The 21,957-nt window shown below is 37.9% G+C and overlaps 1 protein-coding gene across 6 annotated transcripts in view; it reads right to left on the bottom strand.

Moving 5' to 3' along the window:
* The window catches only part of LOC309719041 (PDZ and LIM domain protein 5-like), a 70,142-nt gene that overhangs the window by 37,120 nt on the left and 11,065 nt on the right, over positions 1-21,957 (bottom strand). For all 6 annotated transcript variants that reach the window (XM_082554816.1, XM_082554815.1, XM_082554817.1 and 3 more), the window contains exon 3: positions 10,185-10,336. In XM_082554816.1, coding sequence (XP_082410942.1) covers positions 10,185-10,336 — 152 coding nt within the window. The remainder of the gene's footprint in view (positions 1-10,184; positions 10,337-21,957) is intronic.

The following is a 21,957-nucleotide window of genomic DNA, read 5'->3' as shown; positions in this document are numbered from 1 at the left end:
AACTATAAATGTCATCATAGTATCACTTTAATAGAAAGATGAGCACCTGTATTTATGATGGTAGAAATACTTTTCTAAATGCTGGAATTATGGTAATGTAATACTGTAATACTAACAGGTAGGGCTGGGCTATATCATACCGTTCATGATGATACCGGTGTAATGTTGGGCAACGATAGGAAAATGAAATATCGCAATAGAATATGGGTAAAACGCGCATGCGCAGAGCCTTTGTTTACATACGCACATGGCGGCGACGCAGAATGAGAAGAGTGAAAGTGGATCGTTAAATGAAACGGATGAACCAGAATTGGTTTGTATAAATGCTGCAACTTCAGTGGTGTGGCACTGGTTTAGCTTTCATCCGTCAGATACACAACAAAGCACTATTTTTGGTAGAGCATGCTAGCGGGCCGTCGTTATTACCGTGTTGTTTGGAAAATACGGCACACTTAAAATCAATCCTTTGATTTTTGATTTTTTTTTTTTTAAGTGAAAATACATTGATGGTTTTTTTTTGCACTAATAAAGTTGTGGTGTTGTAAAGTATTTTGTCTAGTGTCAATTATATCATCAGTTATATCGTTATCTGCGATAACGATATAACTGACGTGATAAATATTTTTGGTCATATTGCCCTGCTCTACTAACAGGTCTATTTAACATTTATCATTGTGTCTATGTAGCTGACAGTCTTAATAAGAACCACACAAAGCAAAAAGCAGTGAGAGACTTTAGACCAGTATCCAAAGGAAACATGAGTTTATGCAAATCAAACTGTCAAACCTACTTATAGAGTAAAAGTGCACCCTGAGCTGTCTTTGCATTATACATCACACCCAGTCAAAGATTGATTTGATTGGGTGTGATGTGATTTCATAATAGACAGAAGAAGAATGTATTGTTTCAAGTAGGGGTTCTGTTCAGAAGTACTTGAGTACTTTTTTTCTTCATAAGAGAGATCAATGTTACAGGGCTCAAGCTGTATGAGGACACACGATTCTATGGGATCTAAAACAGGTTGAACTGATGCTGCATTCTTTAGCAATGTAGTCTTGCAAGACCTATCCAGTACTGAACTATAGTCTCAATGTATTTATAACATGTACTAGTCCATCAACTCCAAGTGCTTTCATCAGAAGAATAAACAGCGCAACAGTGATAGGCAGGCTGCAAAAGTGCCAACAACAAACTGTTAATGTCAGCAAGACAGGGAAAAAGTCGATGTTTTTGTCTTTTGATTTTAGTGCTTTGCAGTTCCCAGTTTCTTTTCTTCTGTTTGGCAGCTCACAAGTATTTTTAAGGCAGCAACATCAGGAATAATACATAAAATAGAAGAAAGAAAGACAGGCTAAAGAGACGGGGCTCAGGCTATGAACATTATTCAGAACTGTCTGCTCATCAAAATGATCCACAGCTGGACCAGGAAGTGTTTTCCATATTCCACATCTGGCCTTAGGTCTGTTGAAAGGGTTATGGATATCAATGTACATCAAAATCACTTTGAAACATTAATTCACAGAGATTCAGGAATTACTAGATTGGTTCTAGTTTCCTTGAATTGTTTTCGTCTTGTTTTGGATACTCTGTATCTGTTTACCTGGCCTGGTTCTTGCTTTTTCTCTCTTTGGCTCTTTACCTAAAATACACAAACTCTTCCATTGTTCTCGGAGTGATGTAAGGTCAATGCCTCAAAATCGTGCAGGGCTATAGTAGTATGCCTCATTTCTTTATATTTGCCTTCCAAGGAGCCAGACTTTCTTGTAATTTTTTAAAGTCCTAACATTGGCTATTTTTTCACTCATTTATAGTCCAGCTCTTGTACCTGACCATTATCAGACGAATGGCTTCTGGTAAGCCACTTAACACTTATCTATGACTCATTTAAACACAAAAAGGCACCTATCTCAAAGGATGAGCCGGTGTCGTGACTACTCAACATATCAGACAATTTAACGACGAAACATGTTCCAATAATACATAATTTGTTCCCATTTCTTTAGTTGAATCTAGGGAAAATGCCAGCAATGTCTTTAAGAAATAGGAAAAAATCCAGCAAAGACCTGACACAAGACCTGAAAGATACATCTGGCCCTTTGGTTGATCCCTGTACTATTTGCCGAGGATAATCAGAAATGGTCTCAGTGGAAGGGTGGCTGTCAAGGAGCCATTCCTAAGTAAGGGAAACAGGGAAAAAGGCTGGGTTCTGCCAAACAACACAAGAACTGCACTGTAAATCAGTGGCAGCAGGTCTTACAGAGTGAAGAATCGAAATTGTCATTAATCAGAAAGAGGCCAGAAAACAGTTACAACAGTGAGTGTCTGCACCAATCTATAAAACACGGTGGAGGCTGTGTCATTTAGGTCGCATTTAGGTTTAGGTCGCATTTCAGCAAGAGGTCTTGGAGATCTGGTTAAAATTGAGGGAATTATGAATACAGAAATGTATCATCAGACTTTGATGCACATCTGGAGAGCGTCTTATACGAATTGGTGTCATTTTTCAGCATGACAATGATCCCAAACACAATACACAGTGCAAATCAAGAATTTGTCTCGACAGAACCCGGAACTTAACATTATTGAGGCACTGTGGGATCATGTTCACAGAACAAAAGGCAGCTTTGAATGTCCTTCAAGAAGTCTGGAGAACTATTCCTGAAGAATACTTACAGAAATGACAAGAAAGCTCGCCTAAGAGAGCTCATGCTGTGTTGAAGAATAAATGTGGTCATACCAAATACTGACTTTGAAGCTCATTAGAACTTTTACCTTATATACTGTATTACCATATGTGTCTGTTATAAATCACTGCTGTTATTTCCCATTTTCCTAGGAAAATATGAAGAAATGAAGGGTGGTTCAAGATTTTTGCACAGTACTGTCCATGACAGTGAATCTAATATGATCCTGGCTCTCACTGAACAAATACCTGAGTCTCTTTCAGCTTCTTTCCACTATAAAATCAGATCAATTTCAACACATGTGCCTAAACACTTAGTAGAATTTTTGAGCATACTTTATCTGATCATGTAATAAAATGAGCATAAACATACAGAATACATAATGAGAATTTTGCCTGAAAATGAATTTATATTGCCTAGTCTAGACTGAAAACAGTACCTAGACCTAAAGCTTAATGTGAGAACTGAAGGAAAACATAACAAATCATGTCTGGGAAAAGTGTGTATTATGTTACAAAACATGTTAATTGCAATTTATTATAGAGTCATTTGTAACTATAATTACAAGTTTATTTTATTTGGAACAAAGCTGCCGATTGTACCGTTTATGTTCTCATGGTGTCTTGCAGCCTGAGATGCACTTATAGTAATTACTCAGCACATACAATATGTAGCTTCTTATTTTTCTCTTTCTGTCAGTCCAGATGATTTTTCACACTGTTCCAGCTGCCTGCCTGGGTATTATTCAACAGTGCTGGCTCGCCTAAGGATGAGTGCTCTTGGCTTACACTAAGATATTTTTGGCAAATAGCAAAGAATAGTAAAAAAAAAGATGAAAAAAGAGACAGAGTGAAAAAAAAGCAGAGACAGATGAGCATAACGCAGTGTTCTTGGCTTGAGAATATCTAGGGGCTAGATTCACAGACCCCTAATATTTTGGGGGGGATTTTTTTTGGCAAAAATAAGAGGATATAAAAAAAAAGACGTACAGAGACAGGTGCATGAAGCTGGTATTAGGATATGAACAGTGAATACGACAAGCCAAGGATGACGGCCATCAGCTTTAGCTGATCTTTGGCAAATAGTGCAGACCGTGAAAGACAGAGACAGGTGAGCCTAGCTTAGCACTCGTAGCTTTGGCAAATGATCAAAGGCATATAAGTGGCAATGGCAGCTGCACAGAGAGAATCTATTAGTACACAGGGTTTGTAAAGAGCTGTGAATTTCTGTAGCTACGGTGCAAGTCTTATAAGTTCTAACACACGGTAATGTGCCATATTTTCACTGTTTTCAGTAGACCTCCAATTTATTTTTTCCTATACATTTTTACTAAACTCTCCCTCTTATTTATATTTGCATTTGAGTTTAAATTGGTGCAACATATAGAATACCTAGCTCTACGTTCATGAATTAGGCTGTTAGGTGTTCATGTCTACCATCACCAGAAGCTGCTTAGCATCACCCAACAACCACCGTCCATTGGATTATTTGCACTCTCTCGCCCACATTTCTTGTTATGTCTTCACTATGTGCTTGATTTCAATTTCATTTCCATCTGACTTAAAAAGCTAGAACTTGGATTAATTGTTTCAGTCTTCTGACTTCAAACTGAGAGTTTATATATTCACATGTTTTTAATCTGTTCAATATGAAACTTCGATGATGCCTTATTTTCCTGACATTGGCACACAAACACATCATCCGTGCCCCCTTTTTTTGGCTCCAAAACATCTTAGCAATCCAAATGTCAGCATTGCTGCATTAACCGCCGTATTTTTTGTACCTCCCACCCAATGACAGCTGGGATAGGCTCCAGCACTCCTGTGACACTGAACTGGTTAAGTGGTTAAGAAAATGTATGGATGGAATTTCTAAAACCATGCAATGTTTTTGTAAACAAGGAATCTGATTTTGTCTTTGGGTTTCAAACACAGAGTCATTCAAACATGTTGTTCTTGTTACGTGGCGGTTCGTTCCAAGTAAGTATGCCATCCATACTGGGTTTCAAGTGTAAGCTAAAAACAGGCAGTGCATCATTATATTAAAGTATCAGTGTTGCCCACAAACAGGTAACTGACACGTACTCCCCCAATTATGTAACTCATGCTCTCTCATGTTTCTCATATTTCTTAGATTTAAGATTACATTGAGATATATAAGTGGTCTGTTGGGAAATGTATTTCTGTTCATTTTAAAGCAATTAAAACTAATCAATTTCACTCCTAGAAGTCACAATTAACTTCTCTTCACACATCACTGTTCTCTGTGCACATGTGCTTGCTTGTGTTTTCTGGACAGACACGTGGCCGTGCACAAGCATCGGCATATCTGGTACAACGCAGGGATTGTGTCTCTGCTTTTCGGAGAACACAACATAAACAAAATGAAAACGTATACCCCATCTCTACGTAAACTTCCCTCACACAACCCCTTCCCTGAGCACAGGCCAAACTTCCAGGCTCAAAATAAATCAGGCAGCTGCTTGAGTTTTATTTTATGTGAGCTCTGTGCATGTATGTGTGCTCGAGTGTGTGTGACTCTGTCTGCAGGGTTTCTGTGCATGGAAGGAGTAGACAATTAGGTGTGCAGACCACTGCTGTTCTCTGTCAATGGAGAATGAGTGTGAATTTATTATAGGGTGTTCAGGTGAGCTAAACATCCCCTTCTGACTTATGTGCATGCTTGTGCATTGTGGGGGAAGGGGTCAGTCCCACTGTAGTAAAACATCAACAGCACATCTGCAGCAATATCTTGAGACATACACGAAATCTCATATCTGATTTTGTTTATCTATCCCTTATTAAGGTCTTTTTGTGTGGCCTCCTACATTCATGCATAAGAGCTTTTAGAAAAGTTATGTCATGACCCCACCACTATTTAGAAACTCTGCAACAAAGAAAAGGCTTGTCAAACACTGCAATTATCCTGTTTGAGGCGCTTTCAACAGTTGGAGATCTCCATGCTGATTAAAGAAGAAAACAAAATTAACTTAGCACAACACAAAAGCTGCTTTAAATCCTGTCTTCTTTGCATGATCTAAATAATGCAATCATTTGCTGCGTGTTCCTGTGTTGGTGTAGGTACATCAGGTCAACTGTGTTTCATTTTCTCCCCCCTAACAATCTCATCGGGGCCTTGACACTGTGCCATTACTAGAGAAAAACACTCAAACACACACATGAACGTGGGTCCATTAAATAGTCAAATGGGCTTCGAAAGGACTTTACTGTGGGGAATAAACCATTTAGCCAGACACTGGCAGTCGAAGTGCATAACAGTGAAATACAAAGGTGGTTTTGTTGAGGCACGGGGTAATTGGTTGAAATGAAGAGTTTAATCCTTTGGTGTTCCTTTGCAGAAAATAATGATATCGCTAAAGAGGTGAATTTAAGTGCTGAAACGTATTACACTTCACCAGTGGGACCCCTTTAGGACAAAGCCATCACGCAAGAAGGAAATGTCCTTCTGCCTTAGTCATTTCTAAAACAACAAAGTATAACTACATTGTCTTACCTTTTCCTTCCACCCTGCATTCAAACCTCTAGTTCAGCACTAATGTTCATTCTTTAAACCTTCCTCAACTTACTCTACTTTATCCTATCCACATATCTTCCCTCTTTAATGCCTTTCTCTGGCACCTATCCCTGCTTTTAAAGAAGGACTCATGAATGAAGCTGCCACAAATTAGTCAGCTGAGAGAAAAATAAGCTACACCTATTGTAAGTGCTTAAGTCACTTTGAATGCAAAAGCTACGTTACACAACCACATATGGCTTCTATCATTTGTAATTCTAAATGTTTAGAAATATTAGTAAATGTTTCCGCTTTGGACTGATGGTCAAACACAACAAGGAGTTTAAAGATGTCAGTTAGGATTCGGCGAAGTTGTGTTGCGTCCACAACCAATAGACTCCGTGATTAATCGAGAAACTATTTTACAGATTGCAACCCTGCAAATTGAAAGGAGTGTACCAAAACCTAACCAACCATTTCTCTGAAAGTCTATTTGCATTCATGCGTGGTATGTGTGTGAGTGTGCTATGCACACATGTGCGCCACATGTCTTCCCCACAATAAAACAGCCCATTTAGCAAACAAGATATTGGGTGTTTTTATTGGTCTCATCAACCGGGATTCAGTTTGACGCTGAAGATAAGAACGGAAAAAACGATTCATTGAAAAAAAAGAAAAGAAAAGACAAAACAAACTCCCAGAAACTTGGCTGCATTTTTTTCCACAGCTGTGCGTATCAAATCCTAGTATAGTTTTATAGAGATATATGAATCTAAACAAGGAGTAGTGACGTTTCAACATTCTCGCCTGGTGACATTATTGCAAGGTGAATTATGTCTTAAGTTGCAAGCAAAGATCTCAGGTAAACAGTGATGACGAATCTGTCTCCATCTCTGTTTAAGTGTTGTGTTTTCTCATTTTCAGCCTTTTCTCTTTCTTTTCAGTGTCTCTACCAAGCTTTCTCAGCAGGAGTGCAACAAAAACACTGGTTCTGTTTAACAAAAGGCCATCAAGGCCCCAAAGCTCGAGAACCAAAAGTGTGTTTTGAAAGCTATTATTCATATAACAATACAAAGTGCATTCCTAGACCAGAAAAACAAATCAGGCAAAGACTGAAGCTTTAAACAAACAAACACTAGATTTATACTCACTTTTGTCAGCATTCACTAACTCAGGGAAATTTATTTTTTCAGTCTGTCATGAAAATATAAAAGGATAAACAAAATCCTTCTTAAGGATTGGATTAAAGATTTAAGTGATGCTTAAAAGTCTGCAGAACTGATCACCCACCTTGTGATAAGGTAGCAGACCCACAGCAACGTAACTGAATTCAAACTGAGGGAGATATGCACAGCTGCAGTTGAATATAATCCGGCTCCTTGTGCAGAGATGAAAACCACAAAGTATGACTTAATTTACATTTACAATAAAACATCAAACTTCAGTACGTCAAGACTTGACAAAAGTACTAGTAGTTAATCCCTTACTTAAGAACTTAGCAGTAGTCAGTTTCTTTCTACAAAGTACAAAGTCACTACGTTATAAAATATTTAGCAAGAAAAACTGATCAAAAAGTGCCGATAATACTAATCTTTCACCTGTTGCTCATTCTAAAGATTTTGTTTTTACTTTATGCACAGGGTTATTCATTTGAACTTTTCCAGCTGGCTCAACTTTTTCTTGCTCTGATCAGTTTAAAGTGATTGATCTGAGCTGGGATAGACAGAACAGCAAGAAATTTCCACTGATGTTGTTTTGGCACCTGCTGCTTGCCATTTTGGCAATGCTTGCTTCACTGTAATGTTTTCCCCCCAAGAAATAAAGAAACTCTCACAGACAACTAAATGAATGTTCGTGTGTGATGATTTCCCTGGTAACCATGGTATTTGCATTCATGCATTTACAGTTAATAAATCCCAGTTCTGTTCCAGCTTTTTACTGGATGAAGAGGTCAGTCAGTGCCAGGATAATTTGGCTCTTTATATTTGCCATCCTTAAAAAAAAAATTGTAGCCTGGACATATTTAGCTTCATGTCAATTTAACAGCCTTGTAGAGACAACTTTACTTTTACAGCTTTTCTTTTCTTGTTCTTCACACATCTGCTGTCCATCTCTTCTCCACATCCACCTCTTTATTTGGAAAACGAATAACAACCAGTCTCCCATTCAAAATACACACATACAGACACCACATGCATTGTTGTATCGCCGCACTGCTCTCATTCCTTTTGCTCTTTGACCCAGTGACAAAGCCAATCAAAATGTGTGGTCAAACAGGAAGAAAAGGAACGACGAATGGGCGATAACCTATAAACGCTAACAGAAACAAGGGACTAGACTGGTTCTTTCCATTATTCATGCAAACCCATTAAAGATGGACCACATGTTGACCCATGGATGAAACATTTTGAACACAGACTACGTCAATCAAAGTGCCAGTTAATGTCAGCCATCAAACACAGAGAAACCCAGACACTCTGATTTTATTTCTCATTGTAAACGGTGTTTGGAGAAGGGACACAAATTGCTGTCAATCTCAAATAAACTGTCCCCAAAGATGTCCTCTAATCGCGCAGCTTTCATAATAAAATACGGCCACATGTTTTTTACCACTGATAAAATGAATGATACTCGATATCATCCAGCTGTGTGGTAGTTAATAGCTGAATGGTGTGTTTTAACATGCTCTCTAACAACAACAACTTGTGGTCCCATAAAAATGTCATATGCTGGAAGATCTCTTAACCTCGGGTGCAGTAACTTCTTGATTGCTTGCTGCTATGAGCGTTGGTTATACAAAACCAGTCTGACAGTATCCTGACTAATCTGTATGTAACTGTCAGGGAAATCAGTCAGTGAGAAACCTATCGTGGTGTTTTATCAGTTTGCTGAGAGATTGGAGGATATATTCTAAACAAATTTTAAGGCAAGGATAGAATGACAGCTACCGCTTCCTGCAAAATGATTTTGGTTTCAGCTTCAGTGGCTTCCATATCGTTGTCAGCAAAACTTTGCGACTTGCCCCAGGCCATCCATCTTAGCCAAGTGTTATTCTAAGACCTGTTTCTCTCATCATAAAATAGAACTAGATCGTGAATATCTGTTGCTCACACTGACACACATGCACACTCACTAGCCCACACTCTGTCCTTGAGAAGCGGAAAGCCTTATAATATTAGTGTGTGTGCTCTCCACCACTCAACCAAAAGTAAACATCTATGGTCTGTCGTCATTTGGACACAAATTAGAGGCTCACATAAAGTGAGGGGTGAAAAAAAGGAAAATGACCAAGAGAGGACAGAATGTAAAATCTGAATTGAGTGAGAGGGAGAGATGCAGAGACACAAATAAACATGCAAACAAACAAACAAAAACAGATGAGCATTTCTCTCTTCACCCTTAATCCAAAAGTACAAGTGTAAAAGCCCTGAATATCTTACTGGGCTTAAATAAAAACACACATATGCCTACAAGTGCCGCCAAAAAACAGACAATTTGAACCACATGAGATCCACTATGATCTAGACGCACTGATACACACACACTACAACAGAAATTCTTGAGATAATTCAGCTCCGATGTACAGGATTCCACCAGACAGTGAGGAGTAAGCCTTGGGGGAAGAGGTGATGGGCCACATGTTGATGCTCTCCATGTGATTTTAGCTCTCCCGCTTCCCTTCAGGGGACAAGCGATCAGGCAGAACTAATGGCGTTGCTGTGTGTTAGAGGTAAGATTATCTCCTACGACAACAGTGAAAATCTGCCTGGATGCAGGATGTCTGGGGTTGAAAGGGGAAGCATGAACCTTAAATCTGATGCACAACTGGGTTGTTTGGGACTAACTGAAAGGGAGTGCACGGATCCTGTGTTGTCATGGTGATAAATGTATACCCACTCAGGTTCACGCATTAAATCATTTCAAGGTGATGTGGCTAGGGTTTGGCTTAACAACTTCAGACACACAGAGCGTGAGGTCATGGCTTACTTCTGCAGAGTGAGGCTGAGGTTGCCAGTGCAGCTCTTGATTTTGTTCTGGGCCTCCAGGTGGTTCATGCCGTCCGTGGAGATGCCATCAATGGAAAGAACCATGTCTCCAACAGCAATACCACCTTTCGCTGCCTTTCCGCCATCCGTCAGCTGCAGAAACACAAAAACCACAAACAGCATGAATTGCTGGAAATATCGGGATTACTGAGCTGGCCGGTGGGTCAAGGTGATGTCGGATGTCCACATTCAGCCTGTGTTTATCAGAGGATTTATGGATCTCTTCTATTGCATGAGTATTTAGAGAAAAATAATGAAAGACCTAGGTTCTGCACCACATGATGGAGGGTCTACTTTAGGCTCACTGATGTGTTTTTAATAGCAGGAGCCTGCAGGATTAAATTACTTTTGTGTGTTCTTTATTGTGTGCTGTCTTAATGGCCTTGCAGCTTGTTAGAGAAAAGAGTTCAAAGGTTCTCAACCACAGTGTATCTGAGAAAAAGAAAGAATGAACATGGCTGTTTATCATTTAAAGATATTTATTCTTATTGATTTTTTAATGCCTGCTCTATACATTACAGTAGCTATGCGAGTTGGGAACATGCCACGAATTGATAATGCAAGAAGGTATTTACAGCTTAGAGCAAACAGAATCAGTGTAACACAAAGGTTTGTGGTATGATATTGTGATATCTGCCTCTTTGAGCAAAAAAGAAGCTAAATTTTACACTTTCTTAAGCACTACTGTGCAATAAAGATGAAGTAAAGTGAATTTAGTGTCAGTAAAAAGCAATAACGCAATTATCCCCCATGCAAAATGTTGTTAAAAAGGTGACAAACAGATAATGGGACGCTCCGTGGTGTAGACACATACCTTTTTTATGGGCTTTGAGGAAACAGTAATTATTAGCCAGACATTTCTCACTTTACACGCATCATAAAATTTACATACACGTTTCTTGTCTCCATGTTTCAGTGTATTCCTTCATCTTCAAGCTAAACCTTAAATATGTAAACAGTCTTTAATCACTCCGCTCTGGAGGAAGTTGGTTAATTTGAAACAGATTCAAGCAAAAAAACCAAAAAACCAACGATCTGGTACTGAATACCGGTTCTGCTGTTCAAATGGGCTTCAACATACACAGGTGCATATTTTGTAAACAAGCTAAGCATTTAGCATGCGAGTAAATGAGCTTAACGCCACATGAAAATATAATCAGATCATTTGGTTGAGCGTCTAATTATACATTCTTGATTTTTCATGGACTGTGCACAGAGCTGCCTGTTCCTTTCTGATACATTTCAAATTATGTGTTATGTGCTGTTATGTAAGAGAGTGTACATACTTTACTAGGAGGGACAGATTAACTTAAATGTGCTTTTACACACTCGTGGAAAATGAACAATCTAATATTTTTATTAGCAGTGAAATATTGAAATAATTTTTTCTATCTTTTCTGACCAAAACATTTTCTAAAAACGACCTTCTGAGCATGAAGGTACTTAAAAATATTCAATTCACAATCTACATAAAAATATTGATGAAATGTTTATTTCTAAGCAACTAAATTAAGCGACTAGCTTTTTGTAAGTTCTGTTGTTAATTATATGGGACTGAATAGTGTTAGCAACGCCTTGCAGATGTAGTTCTGTCCATTCTTGGTCACACAGAGGCTCTAAGTGTGTCCAAAGTGGAGTGAGGTCATTTGTTTCTTTTGACACCACACAGACCACTTCCCTAACAGCACACACAAAAAAGCATACTTTTGTAGAAGATTCTTAAAAACAAATGCGTCTCCTGCTCCCTGACTATAGATCACTTCAAGTATAGAAAGACAGTCAAGGATGGGACAGTGTAATATGGGGTTAACTGTGTTTCCTTTGCCTTTATCTTTGTCTCTCGCTCTCTCACAGACACACAAGCACACACAAATACAGACAGACACAAGCAGGGCTAATAAAAGAGGCTCTGCACCCGGATTAGCGTTAAGGCTCTGCGGCCCCAACCTTTTATAGTCATATTAGCTCAACACACGCAACATCACTCAGCACCGCTCACTAGCACAGAGGGCAGGAAGAAGAGCATAATGAGAGATTGACATAACGTTGATTAAACTGGTATGGATGGCGAGGAAGGGAGAAAAGAGAAGGAAAAGAAGAAAATGCCACCGAGTAGATATTATGCTGCATGTTTTGACCCATTTCCAGGGGTGTATTCCAGCTAACCACTCTGGCACTGTTATGGCCCAAATGCTCACCACAAAATGTGCTATTATATGTTTTCCCCAATTAGTGCTAAGGTCCTCCCCCCCCTACCCACATAAATTCCCTCTCCACATACAGACACAAAACACGGCTCTGTTTCTTTCAGAGTAAAAGTAACCTGTTTCCATACAACCGCCTTGAATTGATTTTAAAGCTACTCCATAAACAGTAAAGATTTTTGTGAAGATTATTTATTTTGCTTGTATGAATTTATCGTGTATGTCTTAAATCCACATGTCTGAAGCAATTATTCGTACTGGTAAGAAATCCTTTTGCAAAGGCAAACATTTGTTCGAAATTAATACGAAGAAAATCTTTCAAAGCTCAAAGTCGTCTCAATGTTTATATCAAAGAAAGTGAAACGCATCCAAGAAAATCAGACACAGAAATCCAAATAATCTATCTATGCAACAAGTCAAGTACTTGGAGACTGCCAGGTTATTTGATTTATGGCTCTGTTGCTTTGGTCATGACAGAAAACAGCAGCTGTAACACTTCAGATCTAACACAAATATGACGCACACATGCATTACACCAATGTCAAACGCAAACGGAACAATACTTCAGTTGACAGGGAATGCTGAAAACTTGAAATGTGTTTTCTATAATCTTTTCTATGAGAAACCAGTACAAAAGCCTTATCCACCATAAAAACTGCAAAACAGCTGGCAACAGCAGTGCCAGTGACTTTTCTTTTCTGTTTGGCCCAAAGATTGAGCCACTGATGTCAGCGGCTATGGGAGAGGCTGTTACAGAACTGTAAAAGTTCTCTAACACTTACCTGTATTTTATATTATTTCTAAACATATTTGCTTTTTAACTCCATGTCTACATATTTAGGGTGGTGTGGAAACCCTCGTAGTTCAAGTGGCAAAAAGAATTTGCCTTTAAGTGGGGTTTTTTCTTCAACAAATCAACAGACACTATTGTGCAAAAGTCACCCCTCATTACTTGTTGCTTCCAAGGAGCCAGACTTTCTTGTATTTTTTAAAAAAAATTGGTCTTGAGCAATAGTTCTCCAGACTTATTTAAGGTCTTAAGGTTTTTCTTTGGACGTTGGCTAATTTTTTCACTCAATTTCAGCCCTACCTTGTTCCTGTTTTTCAGAGGGTTTTTTTCTTTAGCTTTGTTAGATTTAACACTGACCTATGAATCATTCAAGCATTCAGGGACCAACTCAAGGAATGAACCAGTCTTGTGTCTACTCATAATAGACAACTTAGGAAACAACCACTTTTAAATGATATCTTCAGGAAATTTGTTAATCGCAGCCTGTTTTAAAAACACACAATTTGTTGGAATTTCTTTATTTGAATCTATGGAAAAATGTCAAGACAACACAGACAGATATAAAACAACTATTAGCACAAAACTTCAAACTTCCATGTGTTTCTTGGCATGGTGTGCAGTCTGTCCTTAAAAAAACTGAAGAAACTGTGGTGGTGGACAAGTGGAGAACAAAAGAATTGACAGGTCTAAAAACAGCCATCTACAAGAGATAAAGAGTACCGTATTATTCAGACTGTAAGGCGCGCCGGATTGAAAGATTTGAGAATTTGAGAAAATTAAAGGATTTTAAGTGCGCCCTATAGTCAGAGAAATACGGTGTGTGAAAAAAATATGGAAAATGCAGCAATGACCTGACAGGACCTGAGAGATGTGTCTGCATGAAACCATCATCAGTGAAAACACACAATGGAACACTGTCAGTGATGGATCAAGGTGACTGTTGTCTTGGTTTGGCACTATATAAATACAACTGAACTGAATTGGACTGGCCTCCCCAGAGCCCAACCTGAACAATAATGAAGCAGTGTGGGGTCATCTTGATAGAGAAAGTAACAAAAGGCAGCCAATAGTTATTTGAATGTCCTTCAATAACACTGGAAAACTATGAGTAAAATCAGAAGAGCCTTTAGCTTCCAGGCCACCTTCTGTGGAAGCAGCTGCCAATTCAGGACACAGACACACTCTCTACTTTCAAGATTAGGCTTAAAACTTTCCTTTTTGATAAAGCATATAGCTAGGGCTGGATCAGGTGGCCTACACTGCTGGGATCCTCTCATAATGAGTGTTTGCTTCTTCACTCATCTTTTTTCACTCATGTATTCATACATCACTTTACATTTAATTAGTTATTATTCATTTCTGGCTCCCTTCCACAGTGTACCTTTGTCCTGTCTTCTTCTCCTCACCCCCAACCAGTCACAGCAGTTAGCAGCCCCTCCTTGAGCCTGGTTCTGCCAGAGGTTTCTTCCTTTTAAAAGGGAGCTTTTCCTTCCCACTGTCGCTAAAGTGCTTATTTGTAGGGCTCATCTGACTGTTGGGTTTTCTCTGTTAAACATTGTTATTTTTGAACATGATTCAATAAGCTGCTGTTGTTATTTTCCTAGCAAAATATAAAGAAATGAGAAGCAGCTCAAGACTTTGCACTCTGTGTGTGAAATCCAGCTGCCTTACTAAATATTCATGCAAAAGTAAAGGGGTCAGTACTTGTGTCATCACTGTTCCAAAACAATGAGAAACACACATGCCGTGTCTAAAAGCCATCTCCTACGAACTTGCTCTTATGCTTCCAGCGATGTCAGGTTTCAACACATATGCTGTCTGATTTAAGTGCTTAAAAAAATCTGGTTTCAACACATAGCAATAAGAGCTTACTGGAGTGCCGCAACATTGTCTGCTTTGAGCACACACTGAACATTTTGAGTGCTTTGAACAATGCCTGCTTTCAGCACAAGTAGTGACAAAGATGACAGGCAGATGGTTCGCATCGCACTCTCTGAGAGCTTGAGACACAAATACTCTGTAACTCGAACATACACAAAGCTGCTTCCATATGGAAGCCTTCAGTACTGACCTATTTTCCTTCAATTTTGCTGTTTCAGTACTGGAACTTATGTTATCTTTTAGTAATGTCATGACAAGAAATTACCCTTCACTCTATATATTGTTTTACTGAAGGGTTTTTAAAAATTATTTATTTTATTGATGTCCACTTATTTATAATCAATATTTATTACCATATGTTGAGACAGTATGTTTGGTTTTTTTAATATATTTTTGTGCATAAAGTCCACTTAGCAGCAAGTTTGGCATATCCTCCAACAAAAGTATAAGGGCAACAAGAGTTTGATGAGTTGTATTACCACATCAACAAGATCTTTTCCTTTACACTGCCTGTTTATATCAGACTTCTGCATGAAAACAAAAAGAGTCAATGCTTAATATTCACTCGACTCACTGCTATTACTTAGCAGCACAGCTTAAAATCCCAGTTTTTCTATTATTTTACAGCCAGTTATTTTCTATTAAATGCCACTGTACCAACCAGAGGTGGGACCAAGTCATTGTTTTGCAAGTCTCAAGTAAGTCTCAAGTCTTTATCCTCAAGTCTCAAGTCAAGTCTCAAGTAATGTCAGGCAAGTCAGAGTCGAGTCTCAAGTCACTGGTGTAAAAGTCCGAGTCAAGTCACAAGTCTGAAACTTTGAATTTCAGTCCTTTCGAGTCTTTAAAAAAAAAAAAAAAAAAAAAAAAAAGCATGTTGCAGTTATATGCTAAATGTAAATATTAGACCATGTAATTTTTTAATCTGTGTTTTTCTCAACACATGACAAAACAGTGAACTTAGAAAATATACACAAATTGTGAAATTGCACCTCTTTAAAATGCAGCTCAATTAAACCTAGCTCCAAGAATAATTTTCACCGACAGTTCTGAGATAAGCTGCATGTTATTCTTGGATGCGGTTGTAGGACCGGCTTTAAAATCGCATGACAAAAATATCATACATAAATAAATGATATTTTTTTTAAAAATATCATTTAAAAAAAAAAACTGCATCACCAACGTAGCCTTGAAAACATTTGCTAGTTAGATGAAGTCAGCTATCTCATCTTAGCATATTTATATGCATATTTATAATTATACGGTTCTTGGAGTGAGTGCATACACTCATGAAGTTTAGTAACTTCAGGTCACTGCAACAAGCCCAGGTACAGTTTACCGACGGATGGGTGCAGGACCTTGAAATGCACCGTGTAGAAAGTAAAGACCATCGTACGTATCATAAGTTTACCAGTCTCACAAATTGTTGTCATAAATACACATTCCTTAACCGTTTATTAATAGGACCTTTGAGCTCAATGGTAATTAATTAGTAGTGGAAATAATTTCTGGTAGCATCACAGAAATGTAGCAGTGACAATAATACTGTATGCTGTAATCGTACTGGGCAATTAGTGATACAAAAAACCTGTTTTATCCTGTGAATAAAAGTATATGTTTTTGTCAATGTACCATAATAACAGAGGCGAAACGCAATATTGTGTCAGGACAATTCACTATTTATGCACAATAAACACAATAAATAAAGGAGCATAGACAATTTCTGTTCAGCGCCAGACTTGCTTGTAACCTATATCACCAATTATGTTATGAAAGTGACGCATTAACTACTAAAAAACACTGACCTTTGTGTAAATGCTTGGAGCAGACTAACCTGTGAGCTGGAGTGTTCTGGGACGTTATATTTGATCTTTGAATGGCTGCAATCCAGTCGCGTCTTTGTCACTTCGGAAACATGGCTCGAACAATTTCTCTTCAACGACGTAATCCGATAACAACCGATCTCTTTACCCGTCGGCTTCCCGTGGCTGTCATGCGACCGGCTATTGCAGTTAATAATACAACGGCTTCTTGACATTTTTGTGTTTCTTTTTATCGCTGTGTGACTGATTTTAATTGAAAGCCTGCGTGCGCTAGTACCTCTTGCCACGAGTTCCCAGAATCCTTTGCGGTTCTACCCGTGAATGACGTCACATTTTCAATCTCTATATAATATGCATGTTAAATTTTATATTTGGGGTAAAATATCAAGTCTTTTCAAGTAAACCGGTTCAAGTCCAATTCAAGTCCCAAGTCATTGGTGTAAAAGTCCAAGTCAAGTCACAAGTCTTACAACATTTTTTCAAGTCAAGTCTAAAGTCATGTGACTCGAGTCCACACCTCTGGTACCAACATTTGCAGAAATCTACTTAGGCACTACTACCAAGGTATTTCCAATTCTCCAATTTTCTCAATAAATGCTAACATTCAGCTACTGTTTGCTCTTTCTTTCGTTAATTGTTTTAATTCACTTGGAACAGGATATCCTCAGCTTATGGCACCCAGTCAAATCATAAACTTGCATGTGTTGCATTGCTAATAATGTTTCCTGCTGGATTTTTTCCTAAAATTAAATATATAAAAATTATTTGATTAATGTATTTGTTACACTGCAGTGAATGAGGACTGGAAAAATTGTACCCTTCGAAAAATATGAATCTAACAACACAGAAAACAGGAAAGATAATAATGAAAACGTTTGTTAAGCACAAGAAAAGTGAAGAGCAGTCAGAGTCAGAGTAATAGCAACAGATATCTCCATGAGAGATTCACATAAACAGAAACAGAGAGAGGTTTAAACAAAGAAAGAGGAAGATTAATAAAGTGCAAGGTCAGCCATCATGTCAGCCTACTTGTATGGCCCAATCAGTAACACGTAGTAAACTGTGAGGGAATGTTTCATTCGCAGTTTATGGCCCTGAATAAAGTAAATCATGCAGGTTTGTCAGCAGGATCTTGAAATTTTATGAAAAGGAATCTGGTATTCATCTGACAAAATCCACTGGTCTTCGTCAGCTGTTACGAGTATTAGATTCGACTTGATTTGGCTTCAGACTGGTGCTGGCAAATTCACTCACTGGGGTTAGAAGTCGAGTCACTGAAAATTGCAACGGATAAAAGAATCTAAAGCCACAACATCACTGAAGTATAGAAATATACACGTTACTACACATAAACATCAACATAACCCCCTGAAAATGAATTTAAGTATGAATATTTCACACAAATATTAGACTATAAAATTGCAAGTAGAAGTAGAATAGACAAGGTTATATCAGATTGAGTTCCCACAGAACTGTAGTGCAGTCACACTGGCAAAACCCACAAAACACATTATACATAAAAAAAATATCAAGCTTTGGACATTAGGTCTGTCGTGCTTGCAATTAAGCAGCGTCCCTAGTTAGCACAAGCTGACTGATGTGGGTTCATGAGTATTATTAAAATTCAGCTGTGCTCTTTTGATTTGGTTGTGTACAGAAAAGTGGAAGCCAAGTTATTAATCTGTTATAGGTTTTTATCATAATTACAACTGTAGCATGACTTTGCTCGTAAAAGAATGCAAAAGTTGGTTTGCTTTACATTGGTGCTTTAGTGCCATCTGTAGATCCCCAAAATTTGTAATGGCCCAGTGGCTCTAAGAGTTCAGAGAGACTGGAACTGAAGAAAAGCAAATAGAAAAATGTGTGTTTGACCTCTCAGGCCCACCGTACCAATTATTCACATGAAGAAAATACCAGCTATGTTGATGCAGCATCAACATAGTTTAATAGATCAATCCAACATATGACAGATCAACAGCTTCAAATGATATATCTTTTTAAGTAAACTGGGTGAAAAAATTAGTAGAAGTAGACGAGTAAGGATAAAAAAAAAACTGTACACACCAGGAAAACCCAGACAGTGGGACACAATATTCTTCCTGGAAAGCATTAAATATGTCATATTTATCAGTTTCATTGTAAATATTAGGGGACATTTACATGGAATGAAGTGAGGATTTATAAACCCATGAAAACCATATAATATAAAGCTGCACTTTGCTAAACCAATCATGAATAAGTTAGCTTTCACATCCAGCCTCATTAGGAAGACTGTCATGGCAGAAAGGACATTGAAAGGGCAGGAACTGAGCTATATGAACCCAGGACCGGATTTATTTAGTCCCATATGATTTTAATATTTAAGTGGCCCTTCTTTAGCTATTTTGCAATTAATCTAATAACCTTGATTTGGGATAACATATATAATTTGTTTAATATGTTTGCTACAGTCAACATCTGATAAAATCTGGGAAAACATTTATTGTTGTGTGCATCAACTGGGTTCTGGGAATAGAGACTTCTTATTTGTAACCCATGAGCTTCAAGAATCACAGCCGCACATGTCATTAAGAGGGAATCAGGCATTAGGAAGAAACATGAATCACAAAGAGAGACAGAGTTGGTGCTTTGGGACATAACTCTTTTCTTAGAAAAACATCAGATCAGCTTAGTGTATAATATACTAACCTTTAGATTGTGTTTGTACACTAAGACATGCAGAACAAGTCTATAAATCTATGTAGGAAAAGACTAAGGGTCTAGGTTCCCAGTACATTGTCCAAGCAAAGCTTAACAAAAGCCAAAGAGAACAGACAGATACTGCTGTTACACCAGATGTTTTCTTGTGCTTCTGTCAATCTTTACAGTCAACCAATATTAATCTGAATAAACATGATCCAGTCAGGTGGCCAGCATCCTGAGAGGAAGGCAAAAATGGCATGACGGGTTTAGCAGCTACTGTGGAAAACACATTATAGCCACAATGGGTTATTCTAGTCTCTTCATTGTGTGAATTCACTGCAGTGTGTTATGATTTGGCTGTGCTGTTCTAAGGGCTCATAAAAGTCTTCTTTTAGTCTATTAAACAGTCTATTGTTTGCAATATTAACGTGTTTTGAAAAAAAAATTGTAATACATTACCACTTCATGGCAAAGAAATAAGTTAATCCGTTACTGGTGAAGTCAGAAATGTTATTGTAAGGTCAGCAATAGATTCAAATATCCTAACACAGAAGAACGATGAGCATATTTTCTAAACATGACATGAAACGCATATAAGCATGTGGTACAAGTGACATCATAACTGGTGACATCATAAAAAGCCACGATAAGCAAATGCCAAATATTGACAGGAAACATAAAATTTCACAGATTTTAATGAGAGTAAGATTAATTCTCACACTGCTGGGACTACAGAAAAATCAAATGTGTAACAGTTTTCAAATATAGCATTTTCCAACTCACACCCAAACACATACATACTGACAGATTGATTTATGGAGGGCAAATGATAAGTTGTTGATTCTGGCTCTGGGACTATTTAGCTAAGATACTCAGAGGGAAGCATGGGAATTGTTTTGATTAAGACAGATTTAAGCATTATTAAGTCATTTGGAGGAGCTGTCAACAGGCTCGTGAAGTTTGGTATGAAAGATTAAGATGAGAAATCTCAGCATTACAGGGTTAAGACCAGAGGCTTGCAAGGCTTGGAAAGACCGAGGTAACTTCAGCTTCAACCTTGGGTTTTTCAAAGCTTACCTCATTGTTCTATGCTGGCTCCTGGGAGTTTTTAACACTGCCAAGGCTGGAGCTACAAGGATGAAGCTAAAATTGTCTTACACTGTCTTTTACTTCTAATACCACAAAAAAAAATACTAAATAACATTTTATTTATTGATGGTTGCAGCTTGCACACAGCTGTCTTTCTAAGTAAGTAAATGAAGATTCCTTCCCAGTCTTCTTTACCAATGAGCTACAGACTATCTAATTGTGACTCTACTGCTACAAGATGCTAGTAGCACCATTATATTGACCTAGCATAAGTCAAATGTAAGCAAAAAAGTAGCCTAGGTGGTGCTTCCCTTGGAAATTTTAAGCTAACATAACATAACTGCTTATTATTATTATTAATATTAATATTAAGAAGAAGAAGAAGAAGAAGAAGAAGAATGATGGCTCTTCATGAGCCTGAATAATACTGTCACTTAATAAAACTGAAATTGAAAAATATTTTCCACCTGGGATGTCGTGTCTTGGGTGTTTTTTTCCCCACCAACTGCTTAAATCTTTTATTTACCGTCATGTAAAGGAATCTGTAATTTCTGTCCATTGTTTTGTTTTTCCTATCATTTTAGAGTCTAACTAGCAAGTGCTCCATTGATGCTCAATTGAGTCATTTGTTTACTTTTAGGTCACATATCACAAACTGCCACCTTGCATAGCTTGGTTGTTCTCAACTGTGTGTTTTTTTTAGACAAGTGGTCATACACAATTTTCCTGCATTTGTTGCAAATTCTCTGCTTTATTGGAAGTTGTTTAAGTAGCTCACTTTTTACTAAGTCATCACTGAGGTGTGCAAAACCATATGTGTACTTCATATAACATTGATATTGTGACATTGCACTTTTATATCACATAAAAATACTGGTTTTATTGTGATTAACTGACAGGTTTCTCGATAATGCTGTCTTAATAACTTAAGTGTTTACACAATCAGCATCTTTTTGCCAACTTTCCATCTTGGCTTCTACTCCAACATTTGTGTTGTTTAAATCTTTTTGTAGTTACCATTTATCACATTTGCTTAGAATAATAGAGAATTTTTTGGTTCAGTTTGACTTTCATGTTAATGGGTAGATAAATATGCTCATATATAGATTTGCAGCTCTGCTTTATCAGCCAGGGCAGTTTGGTTTGGTAACAAAAATACATCTTGGGTATGTTGAACTTTCTCCATAGTGCAGGCCCCTGGTGATGATGTGAGTTTAAGAACAAGTTCTGTAGGAGGAAGACATTAAA

This window comes from Aulonocara stuartgranti, assembly GCF_965226115.1.
Source record: "Aulonocara stuartgranti genome assembly, chromosome: 12".
In the NCBI taxonomy this organism is placed as follows: Eukaryota; Metazoa; Chordata; class Actinopteri; order Cichliformes; family Cichlidae; genus Aulonocara; species Aulonocara stuartgranti.
Note: the sequence above shows the minus strand (reverse complement) of the source record. Positions and strands in the feature narration are given on the sequence as shown.